Source organism: Mytilus edulis, chromosome 9 (genome assembly GCF_963676685.1).
Source record: "Mytilus edulis chromosome 9, xbMytEdul2.2, whole genome shotgun sequence".
Taxonomy (NCBI): domain Eukaryota; kingdom Metazoa; phylum Mollusca; class Bivalvia; order Mytilida; family Mytilidae; genus Mytilus; species Mytilus edulis.
This window is the reverse complement of record NC_092352.1, coordinates 46,518,311-46,540,503: the sequence shown is the minus strand read 5'-3', so window position 1 is coordinate 46,540,503 and position 22,193 is coordinate 46,518,311. Positions and strand designations below refer to the sequence as shown.

General features: G+C 30.6%; 1 protein-coding gene across 3 annotated transcripts in view; it reads left to right on the top strand.

Annotated features, from left to right (window-relative positions):
• Positions 1-21,763, top strand: part of LOC139489711 (prominin-1-A-like) — a 52,388-nt gene extending 30,625 nt beyond the window's left edge. Inside the window, exons 9-26 of one of the 3 annotated variants that reach the window (XR_011656226.1) lie at positions 62-125; positions 2,068-2,147; positions 2,402-2,472; positions 3,307-3,453; positions 5,304-5,430; positions 6,807-6,910; positions 7,910-7,991; positions 8,590-8,742; positions 9,521-9,616; positions 10,239-10,313; positions 12,040-12,090; positions 12,688-12,768; positions 13,811-13,879; positions 14,937-15,023; positions 15,802-15,974; positions 16,291-16,365; positions 18,622-19,027; positions 19,391-19,483. Coding sequence is in view for 2 of the 3 variants with exons in the window: in XM_071276442.1 (XP_071132543.1) it covers positions 62-125; positions 2,068-2,147; positions 2,402-2,472; positions 3,307-3,453; positions 5,304-5,430; positions 6,807-6,910; positions 7,910-7,991; positions 8,590-8,742; positions 9,521-9,616; positions 10,239-10,313; positions 12,040-12,090; positions 12,688-12,768; positions 13,811-13,879; positions 14,937-15,023; positions 15,802-15,974; positions 16,291-16,365; positions 18,622-18,883 (1,797 nt within the window). In the remaining variant the exon portion in view is untranslated. Of the gene's footprint in view, positions 1-61; positions 126-2,067; positions 2,148-2,401; positions 2,473-3,306; positions 3,454-5,303; positions 5,431-6,806; positions 6,911-7,909; positions 7,992-8,589; positions 8,743-9,520; positions 9,617-10,238; positions 10,314-12,039; positions 12,091-12,687; positions 12,769-13,810; positions 13,880-14,936; positions 15,024-15,801; positions 15,975-16,290; positions 16,366-18,621; positions 19,028-19,390; positions 19,484-20,970 lie in introns of those variants that run through there. The other 2 variants (XM_071276442.1, XM_071276443.1) reach the window with 2 other exon arrangements.
• Positions 21,764-22,193: the final 430 nt, after the last annotated feature.

The window sequence follows — 22,193 nt, the reverse complement described above, 5'->3', positions numbered from 1 at the left end:
TCATTATTCAGAAAACAAATATTTATCTGTAAGTGATCAAAGCTACATTTTTGTTTTTCAGGCAAGGAAAGAATTTAATGGTATAAAGAATAAAATTCAGACAGAGTTGTTAGGAACTATAACTGGTTTGTATTTAGAATGGATATGACACAAAATGCTATATTATTTGAACTAGTTTATTGGGTGCATCAACTGTCAATAATAACAGATAGGTTACAGAGATTAAACTGCATTATTTCCATGATATTTTGTTGAATTTTAAGATCTGACAAAACTTAACAAAATACAATCGAAGAACCTTTAGATAATAAGATATTGATTGATTAAATTAAGACTTCATACATGTTTAAAATTCCAATTTCAAACTGTTTCTTTTTTATTCTGCAAATTATTCAGCAACATGTTGTTTTATTGGGTTTTTTTTTACATTCCAAAAAGGAAATATCTCAACTTTGTCTTGAATTCACCAGAGCAATTGTTTATCTGCTGTGCATTTTCATTATTTATGACTGAACAATTATTTTATTGCATCAGTATTTTTTAATTAATCTCATTTAATGCCTATTTCTGCATATTATGTAAATGTTAGAAAGTACCAACTGAAAAAGTAATCTTCAGATGAGGAGGTATAATATTTTTTGGCCCCTGAGTTAGAAAAAAAACCTGGTAAATCTATACAGCCTTTTAAAATAATGATAATTGTGTGGGTATTAGAACAATTTTGCATTAAATGCAATAAGCTTGAAACTCATATACAAACATGAAAGACAAAGTAAAAAAAAATTAAATACAGTCTGATAATATGACTTATAATATGGACATCTAAAGGATGTAATTTGGTAGATTTGAAAATACCATACTGATTTTTAAACTGTAAGGCTGCTTAAGTGGCCTTATCATTCCTCCTCCTTTATGGAAAATTTGTTCTTTTCAATAGTCCATTTGCCAATTACTGATTTGATTCTGTTATTACACACTTTTTAAACAAATTACTTTGTCAATCATAGACTGGTTCCATACCGGACAAAATTGGCTTTTGCTAATGGAAAGTATGATGAATTGAAAGTGATGTATCGGCAGTTTAACTAATTTTTCATAAACTATAATTTCTGATGTCAAAAGTATTTAGCTTAACAAAAACTTTATGTAATTAAAAAATTTGAAACCCTTAAAGATTACTCACATTACACACAGGTAAATTTGCTCTTTCTGCTAGCTCTCCATTGTAAATAAAAATTAATGTCCCTCATAAGGGAGACAACTAAAAAGGGATCTCTTATTACAGGGTCAATTACGGGAATTGGCCTATTCTCTAAATTGATAATAGTATAACTGAGGGTGCACTTTTTAAAGATTTAGTTATTCAGCATGGTAGAACTTATTTTTATGTAAGTTTACTGTTCTACAGTACTTCAACTTGAAAATGACTGTCTACACGTTCATTAAAATTTTATTTAATTAAAGTCATAATAAACGAGTGACTGGTGAAAAGTAATGTTATTCCAATTCTTGAACCAATGCATACAAACATCATAAACTTAGTCTTCTGTGCACGATTTTATCATTTTTTTCGCATAAATTTCATATACAATGAAATTGTCAATTTTTTTTTCAATCAGTCAGTGTTGTTGTAAAAATATGGCAGGTAATTAAAGTTCGTGTTTTGAAGCGGAAGTTTAACGATTGTCACCTGTTTGTCAACAAACAACAAAAAAGCATGGATATTGAGCATGTGTTTAACATGTACAATCAGATAATAGTTTATTTTAAGGACATCCATGCGTATTGCATTGCGATCACCAAATTTTTACGAGATAAGTCACACTGAGGTCACTTTGCATACGGAAAATATGTCAGGGAATTGCTTCCTGGAAGGAAGCAGTTAAAATAAAGTAAACTTCTTCTAAATATGAACAAATTAAAGAATTTTCTTCAGAAAAAATTATATGTTCATAAAGTTTTATAATGAAAACTATCCATTGAGTTATAAAAAACATGAATTATTTTTTTTTGATTTAAGGTTTCTTATGACTTTAACAATTTCAATAATATTCCTTTTTTCTTCAGAGGCTGAAAAAAAGACAAATCAAACCAGAGATGATATATTGAAGGAAATTCCAAGCATAAAAGATACCTTGAATAACATAGTAAGAGTTATAGCATGATTTCTAAAATCTACTGAAATCCAACGATATGTCACCACTTCTTATGAACTAGAAATGCTCGGTAAAACTATCCACCAAGGACAAAATGCAGGATTTAAGATTATTCAATTATGATTAACAGTTCACATTGTAGAATTTTCTCTTATATGATCAGTCTTAAAATTATAACTCCTCGTTTCACTTTTAGTATATAATAAAATGTGGCTGTCTGTGATTCATGGTTATTATATTTTCAGACAAAAAATTTGAACTTGACAGATGGACTTAATGATGCAAATGAATCTATAAAGCAATATGGTGATTATGTGTAAGTATGATATAAATCCCTTCATTTCATCTCTTCAAAGTCATTTTCAAACTGCACACTGGTAACCCTGTTTAAAATTACAGTACTCATTTAAGTATTTATATTTAGATTGTTCATTTAATTAATGAACTATCATCTGCACTTAAAATGTTTCCTAATGGTCTAGCAAAACTATTTCCAAACAGAAATATCTGAAGTTGACATTTTTATGCCCCCATGGAGAAGGCATTTAGTTTTACCCCTGTCCATCTGAATGTCCGTACATCTGCTCATACATCCAAAAGTTGGTTTCCTCTCTCTAACTTAAATTTGCCTCAACCAAATGTTTTGACACTTATACTCAATGCTTATTACCAGAAAATACAAGTTAAGTTTAAATTTGAGTGGCGTCACTTAAGTTTATCTCAATCAAGTGTTATGAAACTTGCACACAATGCTTTTTACCACAAAATACAGATCAAGTTTGAATTTTGGTGGCATCACTTTTACTGCCTTGCAAATTTTTCATATGGCTTCATTTTAGTATGCTTTTCTGTGTGAAGTGGTTTCAGTTTCATCACTGATTGTCTTACTGTTTCATGAATACTTATATATTATGCTGATACATACAGGCTCAGTGGTGGCCATGGGCTTTTTATGCTCTTTGGTTGTTTTAATTTTGTCTTTGACACATTCCCTATTTCCATTCTTATTGAAATTTAAAACAAAAATCTGTACAAATGATATCTTCATCCATTGAGCACATATAAATAGCTGAGCTTATTTTAAAACAAAAAGAATAAAACAATAAAAATGTAAAGACGTAAAATTAATAGATTTTATTTGTGTTTTCAGATGGTATGCTTTCATAGGTGTGCCTTGCCTGACTTTGTTGGTGGTTGTGTTTTACCTGTTTGGTCTCCTGTTTGGTATTTGTGGAGAAAGGCCTGGGCGAGATGCCAGATGCTGTAACAAAGGAGCAGGAAGTAATATGCTTTGTTGGTAAGTAAATTAACTCAAATACCCTTGTTTTGATCTGACTCAATCTTACAATTTATGGAATAATTATAATAATGTATTGGAATGTTTTTCTAAAAAAGTTACCTAAATTGGACTAAATGAAGTTGTTATCAAACAAAGGTTCTTAACGAAGTTTTGAACAAAACAATGCAGAAGCTAGAAGAACTATTTGACTTTGATTTCTGACTCAATGACACTAGTGTTTTACCTTTAGTAAGTAAGTAAATTTTTTATTATAGTGACATGTGTAAATATGTACAAATTATAAACATATAATAGATGATAAATAGTAATACACTATCAAATCTTAGTTTTGTTGATGTAAGTAAATTTCCAAAAATATATAAACATTAAAATATTTGTAAACCAAAATTTAAGCTTTAAATATGCAAAAATTTTAAGTGTTATACAGCAACTGGCGACTTATATGAAATGCACAAACTATATATTTTGCTAATTTTCTTATGTGGAAAGTCATTAAAAAGTTCAGTTTGTCAGCATGATTCAAGTCTGTGAAGTTTTCCTCAATTAAAAGTTTACTAAAAAATTTAATTCAACATTCAATATACAATTGGCAATCAAACATAAAATGGAACTCAGTTTCAGTTTCTTGATTTTTGTCGAGCCTGCGACTTTAGTTGTAAAAGCTTTATATATTAGAAAGTGGAATACCTGGAAGCTTCATACTTTGTATATAGATGCCTCATGTTACAAAGTTTCCGTCAGTCACATGTCGAATGACCATGACCTCATTTTCATGGTTCAGTGACTACGGTACTTGAAAAAAAATTGAAGATTTTTTGATATGTTAAATTCTCTCTTATTATAAGCAATAGGATAACTATATTTGGTATGTGCGTACCTTGCAAGGTCCTCATGTCTGTCAGACAGTTTTCACTTGACCTCGACCTCGTTTCATGGATCAGTGAACAAGGTTAAGTTTTGGTGGTCAAGTCCATATCTCAGATACTATAAGCAATAGGTCTTGTATATTTGGTGTATGGAAGAACTGTAAAGTGTACATGTCCAACTGACAGGTGTCATCTGACCTTGACCTCATTCTCATGGTTCAGTGGACATAGTTAAGTTGTTGAGTTTTGGTCTGTTTTTCTTAACCTTTAAGCAATAGGTCAACTATGTTTGTTGTATGAAAGAATTGCTAGCTGTACATGTCTGCCTGGCATTATTCATCTTACCTTGACCTCATTTTCATATGGTTCATTGGTCAATGTTTAGTTTTCTTGCAAGTTGGTTTATGTTAAGTTTATGTGACAGTTTTAATAAAGCTTTATATTTAGGACTATCAACATAATATCAATGATTAGTAAAAAAGGCGAGACATTTCAGTGTGTGCACTCTTGTTCCAAAATATACATAGTCTTTCTTCTACACTTTCGTCCTTTATGTAAAACTGATTTAACTGATTTTTTGTCGAGCCTGCAACTTTTGTTGCAGAAAGCTCGACATGGGGATAGTGATCCGGCGGCGGCAGCGGCGGCTGCTACGGCGGCGGTGTTAGCTAACTTCTTAAAAGGTTTATAGGTGAAAGACCTGGATGCTGCATACTTTGTATATAGATGCCTCATGTTGCGAAGTTTCCGTCAGTCACATATCCAATGTCCTTGAACTCATTTCCATGGTTCAGTGACCACTTTATTATGTATATCTCTGAGTCTGCGCTAAGTATAGATATATGGAGAATTTTATCACGATGTTGTTTAACTTGTTTACAAAGCGAAAGAAGCACGTCATATTAGAATGTAGAATAAATTATAAGAAAAAAAAGACAATTTATTTGCGAGAAAATATATATATTTTTTCTTTAATTACAGTGGCGTGCTATGTTCCTATTTGATTGGAAGCTTGATAATGTTCGTAGTTATCCTTATGTTTATACCATTTGGGTTACTGTATACCAATGGTTGTCGATACCTCAATGATGGAGTTGAAAATATAGAGGTAAGGACTAATATGGAAATTTATTTTGCTTCACATAACTTAGTCCCTTGATGATGTAATAAACATGTTAATTTAATAAAAGGAACTATGATATGATTTACTTTAAGCATCAACTTTTAATTACAACAAAAACTGCATCCAGAACACTTACTGCTATGTTTATTTTCTAAATATAGTAACAAAGTAAATATTTTGCACAAAGTTAATATTTCCTATCACTTTTCTATACAATCTGGGACTCATTAAGGGTGGAACAATAGATTTTTTTACCCCAGATGCAGCGGAGGGGGCATTAAGATTTACTCTTGTCAGTATGTCCCAAAATTGGTTTCTGTTCTCTAACATTAGTTTGACCTCACCTAAATGATATAAAACCTATATGCATTGCTTATTTATTACCCCAAAAGACAGATAAAGTTTGAATTTTGGTGGCATAGCTTTTACTGTTTTCCAGTTATGTTCCTTTTCAAATGGAAGAATTGCTGAATTTTTGGTTTCTGTTCTCTAACTTATGTTTGCTTCAACCAAATGTTATGAAACTTATGCACACTACTTATTACTACGAAACTCAGATCAAGTACAAATTTGGGTTGCGTTACTTTTACCATTTGTCAGTTATGTCCCTTTATAACTATAAATGATATGCAAGCGAGTATCATCTGTATCTCATTGACATAATCATTTTTTTTTAGCTGCAGTATACAGTAACAACAATAGTACACCAGTGTCATAAAAATGTCAACTTGTTGTTATCGACAGAAAATTGTTTAAGGTTGCATTTCTGTAAATATTGACAATGCAATTTCCCATAGGAACTCCTTTTACGGCTGAAACTGTACCACTTTTACTATGAAGTTTTGAAAAAAATCTTATCCTAGAATTGAAAGTTCATATGCACCACAATTTTTTTCAAAAGTCAAAATATAGGGCTGTGCGGCATATTTTCAACGTTTATATGCCCTGAACTTCTCAGAGTTTAAACTTACACTAATTTTCTTAACTACCCCTACCTCGAATGAAAGGTTACCACAGATTTCAATGTAAACAATATGCATGTGTTTATTTACTGGTAACATTCCCAAGTTCTGTCTCTGCGATATGGAACACAGAGAGCATAACTGGGAACCAGTATGTAAACAAAATGAATTTTCTATGAATATTCAATTACTCCCCAAAAGAGGCGTGTTTTGAGAAACAGCTGTATTTACAAAGTGCAACCTATAGGGCATGACAAAACTGTTCCCCAGTTAAAAATCATCATACAAAAAAATTGCATTATAAAACATTTAAAAAAAAATATAAATACAATGTTTATTTTTATGAAAATTTTAATTAGTTCATATTAAAAAAGGAAATGATTGTTTGGTCTTTTGTAGAGATTTGAGTTTGTGGTCAGTGAATCTCTGGGATATAATATATCTGAATTTATTGATCCTAAAGGAAAATCTGGAGGCAAGATAACTGTTGGAAGTATTTTGGGGTAAGTTATAATCATATTTCTTATATAGCATTAAAAAAGGTAGCTGTTTCTGGGTTAGGGACAAGCTTAATTTAATGAATTTTGAATCATTCCTGGTAAAATGTAAGTCATAGTGACACTTTTATTTTGGATATATATTGTGCTGTGAATATTTGAGATGACAGTTGAACCACAAACACGATCCCAGCATTAATTACTTGGAAGATAATTTTAAATATTTCAGACGGTTTACACAACCTTTCATTGACCTGTGATTATGCTTAGGTTTTCATGGTCAAGTCTAACTCTGATATCAATAGCATAAGCAAAAGGTTAATTAAATTTGGTATATTCAATAAATGTAAGGTTTACATGTCTATCCGTATTGTTTCCTCTGACCTTAACCTCATTTTTATGGTTCATTCATTATAATCATATAATTTTAACTTTTCATGGTTAGTTTTGTTGCCAGATACTATTTAAGCCTAAAGGCAACTATATTTATTTTAGGAATGATTTTTAGGTGTATGTCTGTCTGTATGAGACTTAAAATCATTTTTATGGTTCATTTAAGAAAATATAAAATTACACCGTTATTTTGATTATGTTCCTTTCTCATAAATCTTTTTAAAATCAGTAGTTCAACTATTTTTTGTGTATTGAACAATTGTGAGATGTACGTGTCTGTCTGAGAGGCTTCATTTGATTTTGACATTATTTTCATAGATTTTGATTTTGGTTTTATTATGTGCGCATAGTGATTTATTTTCATGAGTTAATTCACATGAATTGATACTCCATATTGATTATCTTCTACACCGTGTAAAATTTTCTATTAATAAAGATTAAAGACAAAACAAACACTGAAAAAAGAGGATATGTTGAAAACTTAATGAAGGTTTTTTTGTGATATGCTTGAGTATTGTGTATAAACTTGCCCCAACTGTTCAGGGTTCTGCGGTCTTATCAGGCTGTGCTCGGCAAAACATTAAGTGATATATATTTTTAATTTTATTTCAGAAACTGCAAGAAAAATATGGGAGTATACAATGCATTCCATTTGGAAAATTTATTTTCACTGGATGAAATTCTAAACATGACAGTGAGTGTGAAATGAATTACCATCTTTAATAAGTTAATTTGAGTGTATATCTTATGTTTTATTACAAACTTGATGTAGTATTTGATGTTTGCATTATCACATATATCAACTTTCTAATATTAAAACATCTTTACAGATATTTTACAAAAAACATTTATTTAAGAATTGAATGCTTCTTTTTTAAACTTCATTGGGGTGTAAAAGCGTTGACCGAAGTACATTTTGTTTGAAGCGCGGAAGTGCTTCATTCTAAAAATGTACGCACGGCCAACGCTTTTACAACAAAAAGAAGCATTCAATACTTATAATTTCATTTTTTTGCTATGATCATGAAAACACGAATTTTATCAATTTTTTAATTAATTTACCTGTGAACTTTATTGTGGACCATGTGTTATCGTGAATGATAAGTTTTTTTGTGTAATGCAATTGCTTAAGGAATAACATGTGATGTGCAGTTAGCCAATCAGAATAACGTATTAAAATGAAACATACATCTAATGTTATTATTCAATTATTTATTAGATAAATGCAATGTACTTATAGTATACTTTAATGAAAAACATATTTGTCTTGATAATTTTTTCATTTTTTTCAGAAAATCACTTCAGAAATTGACAAAATTGTTGAGGAAGGCAGCAAAGCTAGTTTAGGTAATATCACAATCATTCCAGATGATTTGAAGACACAGTTAAACGATTTTGCAGGATCAGGAATAACTAATATTAGCTTTACACAATATGATGATGTTGTAAGTATAATTGCTTTTAGTTTAAAAAGATATATATACAACATCTTGAAATCATTACAACAGTTTCTAATTTGTATATTTTAATAATTAATCAAAGATTAAGCAAAAGATTTTATTGGCTTCAATCAGTAATGAAATAGGGCACACTTCAAGAAGAGGAGCAGACATTTTATATGAACTGATCAGAATCCAAAGAAATAAAACTAATCTGAAAATATTGTTTGATTGATTGTTGGTTGCTTAACGTCCAGTGTAAAATATTTCATGCATGTTCAGGACGAGAACAAGTTAACAATAAGTACAATAGGTAGATTTTGTAACAATAGAGGCCATCCAGGATGATGGTTGGGAAAATTTGAACTGCCACAGGAAAAGGATGGCATATTGGATAAGGACAGAAATATTGCCTTGCAACGGGCCACCTACGGACCCCTCAAAGAGTTGTTGCAAGGGTTTTTAACTTGCAAAGAGCATGACACTCTCTTTACCTGAGGCATTTAAGGTCCCCATTCTAACTAGACGTGGCTGCAAACTTGATACACCCCGCACAGCCAAACGGACGCCCCACTTTGGCAAGCGTTTTACTGCTGGTGGGGAGAAAACCAAGTGACCATATTTCGTTTCCCCAGTCACCCTTGGGGGAATCTGAAAAGATATAATTTAAGAAAAGTTTGATTTTATAGTTTTTTTATTTAGTTTTTCATACTCATTAATAGTCAGCTTTAAGAAAAAGTTAAACCATAAAAATTATGTATATAATATTGTTTTTATACTTCAGTTAAACAAAGATAGTGTTCCCAATTTGAATTCAATAATGGATGACTTGAATAGAACAGCTCATGAGATACGTGATGCAGGTGACACTGTAACTGCTGTAAGTTTTTTATTTAACATGTTTAAAGGGATTGATTTATTTTCATGGTTACTGGTTTTTGAGGATTGAGTGAAAATTGTCTTTTCCTGGTCATTGAAAGTTGTTATTTTTATGCCCCACCTACGATAGTAGAGGGGCATTATGTTTTCTGGTCTGTGGCTCCGTTCGTTCGTCCGTCCATTCGTTCGTTCGTCCGCAGGTTAAAGTTTTTGGTCAAGGTAGTTTTTGATCAACTTGAAACTTAGTACACTTGCTGCTTATGATATGATCTTTCTAATTTTAAAGCCAAATTAGACTTTTGACCCAATTTCACGGTCCATGGAACATGGAAAATGATAGTGCCAGTGGGGCATCCGTGTACTTTGGACACATTCTTGTTAGCTATTTGTTTTTAGTTTTAAAGAGAGTTAGAATATTTTGCTATAAATTAACTAATGAGACAAATTTAAACAAAAAATAATGACATGGGTATGTCATATTGCAGAGTTTAAGAGATAATTGTATATGGGTTTGCTGAGAGATAATGAGATATGAACCTTTGTAAATGTGCTATGGTTGAACAAACACTGATAATGGCATTATTTGGAAAGATTTATACCATGTTTAATATTATTTTTTACAGAAGCAGCTCTTGAATGAGTGGGAAACATTATTTAGGATTCAGGAACATGAAATACCACTCATTAATCAAGCCAAGGTAAGAGTAATACATATTACATGTTGTAGGATTTAAATTTATCTTTAAAGATATGCTAAACAAGCTTTCTTTGACCTTTCCTATTTGATCACTAAGATTTAAGGTAGGTTTTAAGATTTTAAACTTTGAAATTAAGTCAGTTAGGTCAGTTTATTGTTGAACCACATTTAAAGTCAATGTTATTAGTCTTAGTTTTTAGCTCACCTGGCCCAAAGGGCCAAGTGAGCTTTTCCCATCACTTTGCGTCTGGCGTCGTCCAGCGTCCGGCATCGTTAACTTTTACAAAAATCTTCTCCTCTGAAACTACTAGGCCAAATTAATCCAAACTTGGCCACAATCATCATTGGGGTATCTAGTTTAAAAGATGTGCCCGGTGACCCGACCAACCAACCAAGATGGCCGCCATAGCTAAAAATAGAACATAGGGGTAAAATGCAGTTTTTGGCTTATAACTCAAAAACCAAAGCATTTAGATCAAATCTGACAGGGGGTAAAATTGTTTATCAGGTCACGATCTATCTGCCCTGAAATATTCAGATGAAACGGACAACCCGTTGTTGGGTTGCTGCCCCTGAATTGGTAATTTTAAGGAAATTTTACTGTTTTTGGTTATTATCTTGAATATTATTATAGATAGAGATAAACTGTAAACAGCAATAATGTTCAGCAAAGTAAGATTTACAAATAAGTCAACATGACCAAAATGGTCAGTTGACCCCTTTAGGAGTTATTGCCCTTTATAGTCAATTTTTAACCATTTTTCCTAAATCTTGGTAATCTTTTACAAAATCTTCTCCTCTGAAACTACTGGGCCAAATAAGTCCAAACTTGGCCACAATCATCTTTGGGGTATTTAGTTTTAAAAAATGTGTCCGGTGACCCGGCCATCTTGGTTGCCATGTCTAAAAATAGAACATAGGGGTAAAATGCAGTTTTTGGCTGATAACTCAAAGACCAAAGCATTTAGAGCAATCTGACATGGGGTGAAATTGTTAATCATGTCAAGATTTATCTGTCCTGAAATTTTCAGATGAATCGGACAACCCGTTGTTGGGTTGCTGCCCCTGAATTAGTAATTTGAAGGAAATTTTGCTGTTTTTGGTTATTATCTTGAATATTATTATAGATAGAGATAAACTGTTAACAGCAATAATGTTAAGCAAAGTAGGATTTACAAATAAGTCAACATGACCAAAATGGTCAATTGACCCCCTAAGGAGTTATTGTCCTTTATAGTCAATTTTTAACAATTTTCATAAAATTTATAAATTTTTACTAACAATTTCCACTGAAACTACTGGGGCAAATTCATTATAGATAGAGATAATTGTAAGCAGCAAGAATGTTCAGTAAAGTAAGATGTACAAACACATCACCATCACCAAAACACTATTTTTTCATGAATCCATCTGCTTCCTTTGTTTAATATTCACAAAGACCAAGGTGAGCGAAACAGGCTCTTTAAAGGCTCTAGTTATATAAAAGTGTTGCTTTTTAAATTTCAACTTTTGCATAAAACTTTCAAAATTACAAAAAGTCAAGATGTTTGACTGTGTCAACAGTTTTCTCAGCAAACAAATTTAAACAGCCAATTATTTGAGATTAAGAAAAAGAAATAAATTCAGAGTTTTGTACTTGTACTAAGTATTCGGCATATAAAAGTCTTAATATATAAGATAAAATCTATATGTGATGGTTTGTTATACCAGTATATATTTTTTTGCAGGGAAATTTAACAGGAGCTCTTGATAATTTGAGGAATCAGACAAATCTAAATGTAAGTTCTAAAAATATTTACAGTGTTGAATAGATGTTGTTATCAGTACTGCTTTAATAAAACATGGATAATATTCTTATACTATGATTTGATTTGCCTGATAATAATCCCTAAGTGTTTTTGCATTTCAATTCAAATTCAATTTGAATGATACATATAGAACTTGATTAATATAGTTTAGTCAGGAGTAATTCCATTACATCAGGAAGGAAAACAAGAAGTCCCAAAACATTGAGTAGACAGCAACTGCTTTTTCAGAACTCACAAGCTTTGATTATCTGAATAGTTATACCTATAGGTTACCTAGCAAAACGTTTAGCTTACATATCTACACAAACAGGAAGCATTAGACATGGGTTTGTTAGCTATTGAGTTCTAGTGTGGTTTTTTTTTCTTTTTTTTTCTTAGTTTTATGCCCACCATGATCACTTTTCACACAGACTTCATATAAATGTGCTAACTACTTATCTGAAAATTCTATATTCTTTACTAACGTAAGGCAAGCCAAAACTAAAATGCACACAAACATTAATGACTTTATATAGGTAAAAACTGGTTTTGGTGAAGTTTTCATTTTTTTTTTGTTTTTTCAAACAGGTACAAGTTCAGAATGTAATAGACAGCTTGACCACATCTCAGAATACATTTAACCGAGAATCAACAGGAATATTGGAGAAGGTAAAAAAAAATGAAAAATTGTTAAATGTTTAAAGAAGATTTTTTTTTATCTGTAATGTACAATTTTTGTCTGAATTATTTTGCAAATTTATGTGCATATTTTTGAAAGTGGTCAAATTTGTTTAATCATTGCAGTGTTAAATAGATGTTGTTATCAGTACATGGATAATCTTCTTATACTATGATTTCATTTGCCTGAACAACTTGGGTTGTTTTAAGTTATTCTCATTTCTTGATGTTAGCCATCCATTAATTTCACTATGTTTCAACTTTTGATTTATTACCCTCTATGAGTATTTTCTTTTATGATAGAATTGGGTCATTTGGAAACAATGCCTTTGATCTTATAGGACATGAGGCGTAATTGATTTCCCATAGCTGGTATTAGGTTACATTTTCTTCTACAGCTCAGTCCGTATCAAAAACTTGGATATGTTTAAAAGTGTGTTTCGAAGCTAAGACATATTCATATATGTGATTAAATTTGAAGATTACGATGTGAGATTCATTATTCCTTAAGTTAGCACACCCCAAAAATACTTTTGTGATGCAGTTCCTCATTGTAAAAAATCCCTTTTTTCACACAATAAGTTCTTTGAAAATTTAATACTTTGCATACATTCAATAACTCCATAGTTTTTACATATTTTTTCTATGGTCCTCTTCTTTCCAAATCAATACAAACGGTTAAGCTCAGTCACTTGTTAAAATATGTCCAATACCGCTACACATGGATATTTTGTTCACACACAACTTTTGAGTTCCTCACCTTGAGGCACATTAGGGATCTTGATCTTTTAAGGGTCAATAGGTCATATAGTGATTTTAAAATCTTGATGATGAAATATGTATTTAGGATCCCCTTCAAGATATAAATGAATAATGTTCTCATTTCCTATATTTCTATTGTTTATTATAGACAGAGAATATGAAATCATATTTAGTGAAGCATTAAAAATACTATATTATCCCTTTTCTGCTCTTTTATATTGTGTAGAATTTCTTTAGAGTATGATAAATATAATTTTGTTGTATCTTACAGAGTTTAGTGGCCACTTCACAACAGCTTGTGAGCACAGTCTCAGACCAGCTGAACAAAGTCAAAACAGATGTATGTTGAAAAATTTTGTTGTCTATATTTATACAATGCAATGGATTTGATAAAGCAGTAGATGCTTTGTAAGTTAAAAAAAAAAAGTCATGCAATTTAAAAATTAGTTCTGCATGTTAATTTGTACTGCCATTACAAATTCTATAAAGGACACTTTTTTATGACTATATAAAAATACAAATTCCTTTTTCTTATTAATTTGATATTTTTTGTCAAAAATATTTTCACCATGGTTGATGATGAGAGACAGCAGAGAAACCTGGAGGCAAATGAAGAGAGACGATCTGTTTGTTTATATTAGGCAAAATCATGTTCTCACTATACTCAACTGAGAAAAAATATTTGCAGACATAAGCTTTATATGAATTTAATTAAATTAAAAATTTATATTACAAAAAGATCATAACAAAATTTAGGAAATATCCATAATCAACACAATTTACAGAAATATGTTATGTTTATTATTTATGTCATTGTTTTTAGCAGTGTTTTGGGAAATATTCCAATAATGTTATTCATTTCTTTGCTCATTGTCCTGAAGCAGATTTTATGACCAGTAAATGCACAAATGATGTAAATTAATATTGTCTGAAAACTAACTACAATTATTGGAATCAAAAAATTGATTGTGTAATAATACAAATGCAAGTTTTATACATTATCATTGATCATCTCAACAAGATTGTTTTTCTCACTTGAGCCAGTAAGGGGAAAGTGAGAAAAGCAATCGAGTTGAGATGAACAATGATAATCTGTTTATCACTATTTTACCTTTAATTTCATTAGCAACCCCTCATGCCCCCTTAGTTTCTAACGATAATTTTTCATATCACTTGACTCTGCTGAGAAAGGAAATTATCAGTCAGTAAGATCAAAGGACAATTTTGTAAAATAGCGCTAATATATCTTATCTCACTGAGTTCACAAAGTAAATGCTTTGTATATCGACTTTTGTCCTTTTTGATTACCAGCTTTACCTTTTGAATAAGGTTTTGGACTTTCAAATATTTAGGCCTTATTATTTGTTTAGCAAATAACTTTTCATATTCATTTACAGATAAGATCATATGGAAAATGTGAGCCAGTCTATAAGAATGTACAGAAGTTATCAGATGCTTTTTGTGTTACATTTTTAGATCCTGTGGTAAGTTATACTAATGACAGGAAATTTACTTTAAAGCCAAAAGTACCTTTCACATTTAAGTAATATACACTGCTTACCAATGACAACTTTTGATATTTACCATTGCTATTAATGAATGTAAGAACTTTACCTCGTGGAAGCATTATTTTCTTGTATCAAGGCAACACCATATAGGATGGTGATAAACAATTTTTGTTCAATTTTGTTTTAAGGGCTGCTATCCTGCCCTGAATAGGAAAAGGATAATGCCAGTGGTACATTGTGTCGATAAAAGGACACATTTTTATTTCAAATTTTCAGCAATGACTTTATTTTGCCACTTGTGGTGAAATTGTTACTATTATTTTGGTGTGTAATATATAAAGTCGCATTACTTATTGTTTCAACTGACAAAAGAAATAACAAATTCATAGCGACTTTCACAGATTCGTTTACAAGAAGTTCAGTTCTGCATGCACCTTTTAATTACTCATTTTAATAACTTTTAAGGATTTATAACACTTAACATGAATTAGACAATTTGTGCAGATATCTGTTTGATAATCCCATTAAAAACAGCTTTAAAAAAACTCCATCACACCTTCATTTGCAGGACTTGTCATGCACTTGCTATTTTAGAAATCAATCTGAATGATATTCAAGTTTCACATTTCGAAATATGGAAATTTCTTATAATATTATGGTGTTAGCTGTTGACCCACATCTTCTTTCAAAAGACTCACACATTTTTGTTTTAGAAACATTTATGCAAGTTTCTATTTTTATGTTTGTTTTACAGAATTCTATATGGTTTGGATTAGGCTGGGGACTAGCCTTCTTTATACCAGCTATTATATTTGCCCTTTTGACTGTCAATCTATACCAGAGAGAAGAACCATATGACACAGGTTTCCATAGAACAAGAAAAATGATGAAGGCTAGAGATAAGGAGGAATCTACATTTGATAATCCGTGAGTTTTATGTTAAGAATATACTGCAGGTTTTACAGATATTTACTGTGTTAAATATTAATTATGTAAATATACATATGAAATTGTTAACAAGGTGTTGATTCCTCAATAAACTTTTGTTTGAAATTATATGTTTTATGCAAAAAATTATGTGTTATGTTTCTGGTCATTCAAACTGACAATAAACATGTATATTTTACTGATCCTATAGTACTACAGATAAAATTCTATGTATTTTCATGTCCTCTATTCTAATTTTTCTCAACTCATTCAGGGATCTCTTCCAAAGATTCATTCTTTTTCTTGATTTTTCCAGTGACATTGATAGATATCAAGGTCAAGGTTATGATGCATATGGTGGACCTGGAGCAGACAACATTCCACTAACAGGGTATGTAATTTTACATTGAGTTAGAATGGACATTTTGGGAATTTTTTTGTTTCATATTTTGCATGAACTTTATTTGATTTACTATTTGCTTAAATTATTCAAAGAAGTAGGTCCGGTAAGACCCCTTTTTGGCCCCAAAATATAACAATTTTACAAAATTGTTAAAATGTAAACTTTTAGTTATTTATTGGACAGTTGAATGCTTCTGCTACATAAATATGGGCTGTTTTTGACAATACAATGCACATATTTCGGGTTGTAGCACCATTAAGTCATGCTAAATTACTGAAATCTTCAAAATTCTAGCATTTTAGGTAAATTTTAGACGGTTTCCGTGTAAAACGAAAGTGGCCTCATTCGAGTTCATCTTTAATATTGAAATGTAAGTTGTATTTTATGATAATGCATAACATATATAAAGGTTGTGGATGAACACGGATGCGGCCACTTTCATTTTTGACAAAAACCATCTGTAAAGTGACATTTTTCAGCATATTTGGTAGATTTTTCATATTTGAGCTCGAATCGGATCGTTTTTCATGACTAAATCACTTAAAATCTTTCACATTAACTAATTGAATCAAGTGAAATAGACACTTAAGTGTTTAAAAAGTGGTCAAAATCTTTCGTCAGATGAAACTGAAATTTGAGGCCAAAATGAGTCCTTACCGGACCTACTGCTTTTTTGAAGATAGTCTTAAATGCAACTTTTTAAGTTTTGTTTTTATTTATATTAAAAAGTAAAATCACAAAAATACTGAACTCTGAGGAAAATTCAAAACAGAAATTCTCTAATCAAATGACAATATCAAAATCTCAAACAAATGGATAACTCACATTCCTGACTTGGTACAGGCATTTTCTTATGTAGAAAATGGTGAATTGAACCTGGTTTTAAAGATAGCTAAACCTCTCACTTGTACGACAGTCACATCAAATTCCATTATGTTGACAACGATGCGTGAACAAGATATATCAAGATATTGAAGAAAAAAATGAGGAAATAAGGCATAGAATTAAATATAACACCAACACCGTTATATTTTCAGACAAATATATGTTCCAGATGACTGAGCAGTTTTCTTGTCTAAAGTAATTTATTTGAATTATCATCGACATTGATTAATACTAATGCATCAAAAACTATATTTGTCATCTGTGTGTTCAGTATATTTATTTGCTTCGTTGTGGTGTATTGAAATAGATTGCTTGATATTTTTTTTACACTGTTATCTCAACAGAGGTTTTATTGTTGCTTTGAAAACCCTGTAATAATGTACATGTTATCAACTGTATCAATCTGAACACCATCACCTGTCAAAATTAATGAATCTCTTGTTCTTTACCATAGCTGATTTACCGTAGATACTCACTTTGAAGTCACTTTCTTTGCTTTAAAATGATAAATACAGGAAGGGTCCCATTGTTAAAGAAAAGTAAATAGGCAATATTTTCATTATGCTGTAGGAAATTCAGCAATTCTTTATCTTTAATTGAAAAAAGTGTTGCAATCTTTATTTATCGATTACTGAAATGATGAAAAGATATATTTATTTTGGTTCTTTAAACAAATTTTTACATCTGAAACAAGCAGTTACGGTTGAATAAACAATTTAAGATCTGTTGAGATTAATGTGTTTGTGATTGTCATCATAGATGGTAAATGAATGGAATTATAAGTGCAGGTTATTTTCAAAACAATGCCATACCAATAGTAAATAAGATTTTTGGATATCTTATTGAAAGCCATTTTGTTTATATATTAATTAGATTATATTATTTAAATTTGAAAAAAATGATTTTTGTGTACAGATATTTAGATATTTTTGATTTTTAAAGAAAATAAATAGGAAGGAAACATTAAAAAGCTTTAAAATGAATTTTAAATATATAGTTAATATTTGAAAAAGGTCTGTGAAGCAGTAATTGATTACAGATTTGAAGTAAAACAAAGAATAAGCAACCGTATTGGCATGGCAGTGTATTGATTATTATAAATGCTTATCAAAAACAACCTAAGACATGTCCATTTGAATGATACTACTGGAAAATTTCAGCCTTTTGTGATGATTTTTTTCTAATAAAAAAATAAGAAAGAGGAAATCAATTTCTGATTATTGTTTCTATTATGAACTGATGTTTCCAAAAATTTAACTATAGGAAAAGAAGGTACTGAAAGATAAACCAGTAAGTAGAATTAAATGGACACCGTCTTTGTGGGAAAGCTTTGTAGTTAGAATATCTTAATTTTTGTAGTGTGGGTCAGAATCGTGGCAGAAATCATAGTAGTGGTGGTGGTGGTGGTGTGCCTAATCAAGGTTACTATTCTCCTGAACATCGCGGAGATTATCCAGATCATCGTAATAGTCGTTATCCAGATCACAGACAGAGTAGTGGAGGTTATTCCGATCACAGAAATAGTGGTGGTTACCCCTCCGCACCCCCTCCTTATAATGGACATGGCTATGATGACGATGTTAGAGGTCCTGCTAATAAATATAGAAAACCCCAATATTAAAATATGTAAGTACAGGTATTGTCATAGAAATAGTGGCGGTTACCCCTCTGCACCCCCTCCTTATAATGGACATGGCTATGATGATGATGTTAAGGTCCTGCTAATACATATAAAAAAAAACAATTTTAAACTATGTAAGAACATGTATTGTCACAAAATGACAATGCCACATCACAGCATTCTCAAATAGATAATATAGAAAATTCTGAAAATATTTTCCCAGAAAAATGATAATGGCTGCTGCAAGCAAGTGTTGCTTCAGGAATAGTTGAGCCTGTGTGCATAAAACAAAAGCCCTACTAATAAAGTGCTGATTGGTTAATTCAAAATTAACAATTAGTAAACGAGAAGCACATGTGACAGTGACTGGGAAACCCCATTGCTGATTGGTTAAAATCCTAGACATGCAAGTGTCCCCTAGTAACTACTGACTAGCATTCCAAAACATATTATGTATTAATACTCTATTTAAATAAAATAGTTCCATTTGAATATATGTAAGTACAGGTATTGTCATAGAAATAGTGGTTGTTATCCCTCTGCACCCCTCACCATATAATGGACATGGCTATGATGACGATGTTAGAGGTCCTGCTAATAAATATAGAAAACCCCAATATTAAATTATGTAAGTACATGTATTGTCAAAAAATGAGAATGCCACATCACAGAATTCTCAAATAGATAATATAGAAAAACCCAATATAAAAATAGGTAAGTAATATGTAATTACATTTATCCTGCAACTAGTTGTGTTTATTTCCTAAATATTGTAACACAGCTATATTTTGTGCAAAGTTAATTTCATCATGGCTCACTTTTTCCTCAATCAGGGGTTCATTAAGGGATGAAAATAAGTTTGAAATTTCTGTTAAAATTAAAATGCTATCAATGTATTAATTTAAGTTACAGTATAAAAACAGTATTAGGTCAATGTCATAAACTGAGGAAGAACCTCACCCATCCCAGTTTCTCAGCCTCATACAAAAAAGTTTATATTTTTCTGACATTGACCTAATATTGTATATGTACTGTCACAAAAAGACAATATTAAATTGCAGTATTTACCAGTAGTAATAAAATAGAATTTAAATGTTAAGTGTAAAGTAAAAAAAAATTCTTTTAAATGTTCAAGTAAAAAAATTAACTGTTACCTGAAAAGTAAAATAATTATTCTTCTAAAAATTTTATGTATAACAGCTTAAAAGCTTTAAAATATATAAATGAGCTCACTCGTCTTTATAGTTTTTATGTAAAAATGATTATTAGGTGGTCTTACAATTTCAATCAATTCGAAGGAAAAGTTTTCCTCTTATTTCATGTTTTCTTCATCTACAGTATAGGCTTGGAGAAAAAAGATATTTCCATTCATGCATAACATAATAATTTGAATGAAGAAGGGTTTGGTTTCATTTCTGTATCTTAACATTTTTTGTCATTTTTCACTTATTTTTACTGTGTACATTACTTGTATACTGTATTCTTACATTTAAACACCCCATTACTGTATTCAGTATTCTTTAAATAAATCTGATAAGACAAAGTTTCTATTAACTTAAGAGGTCTTATGAACTTATTATGAATTATCAGAATAGGTCTGTTATATGTTATTTGACAAGGTGCAGCTTTTGTCATCATGGGTTATGGCACTTGTGGTTGTTACACTTTGTCAAGTCTCAACTCCTTCACAATTTCACTAAACTCACACAGATTTTTCTCAAGGGCAAGATATTGTGCATCTGTTATCTGATATTTTAATTTTTGATTTGTGGGATTTTTCGTGGTGTTTCCGTACCAGACATAGATTCTTTTGTTTCTAATTATATTTATGGAAACGACAAGCACACAAGTTTTCCTTAGAATACTCAACTATTTTTATTAGTTTAATACTATATTTCTAACTTAATGTTGTCATAATAAGAAAATTGTTATCATGCTTTTATTCAAAGTTGGATTTTTACAATTGTTGCCTATGAAAACTTTAATGTATTGATTTTTTTAGTATTAAGAATACACTTCATAGAGTGTATATTACTAAGTATGTTTTTACATAACAAAAAAATCATAAAATCATTTGTACTTTTCAGATCTATGTATTATTAGTATGAAAGAAAGAGACACAGTTTCTACTAGTTGTATTCCTGTGGAGGGGAACATTTCCAAACTAGTCCATTCCAGTCTTTTGTACAGTGTCCTCAATCATATCATAATTTTCCAGATTATCATCTTATCTAACTATTGTGCTGATAACATCACAAATGTCCCTCTTGAAAATGTTATGCCAAAATAAAAATGTTACATTTAATGGTGCATGTGTATTGGTTGATAATGTTATTATATTTATATTTTTGAAAATGGCATCCATATTTATAGATTTTTATGTGTAAGATGCAATGACCAATTCTTGCCAGACAAACAGTCAAGTCTGGTAATTTTGTTTGTCACATAAGTCCATTCTTTTCGTTTATATAACATTAAATTAAATTCATGTTTCAAATTTAAAAAAAATGATGCATATGTTTTTTTTATTACTAAATGGCAAGTTTTTATGATAAAACTTATATACATACATTTTTTTCCAATGAAAAATTCTTTAATTTCTCCAAATTTTGAAAAATTAACTTTTTTTTAAATGTTTGCTTCCAGCCAACAATTTGCTGCATGCTTTCCATATGCAGTATCCTCAGCGTAACCTTTCTCGAAAAAATCCAGAGATAGCAATCCGCAAGTGTGAAGGGGAAAATCAAATTGTTAGAGAGAGTCTTTCTTCCTAGAGGGAAGTAAAGGGGGGTTATGAACACAGAAATACGTGAAATAAAAAATCTCAAAAACGTTGCACAGAAAATACAAATTTGGAAAAACAAAGCATGAGAAATAAAATGGTAAATATTAAGGAAAAAAGCACTAGAAGTTATAACTCGGCCCTTCTTGGAGATCATGCAGTCATTATTAATCGGCTTCTTTGTTGATTGTGTACAAAGGTGACAATCAGTCAACTTCGGTTTCAAAACACGATCATTAATAAATGCCATATTTTCATAATAACACTGACCAATAGTAATATTTTTTTTGAGGATAATACGATATGGATACATAAAAAATGATAAAATCTTGCACAAAAGACTTAAGTTTATGACATATGTATGCATTGGTTCAAGAATTGGATTAATGTTATTTTTCACAAATCATTAATTTCATATGACTTTAACAGACAAACAGAACAAACAAAAATACCAGCCTACATGGTTTATTTTTATAACTGTAAATTTATTATATGGTAACAATAAACAGATTGTCATATTATATAACT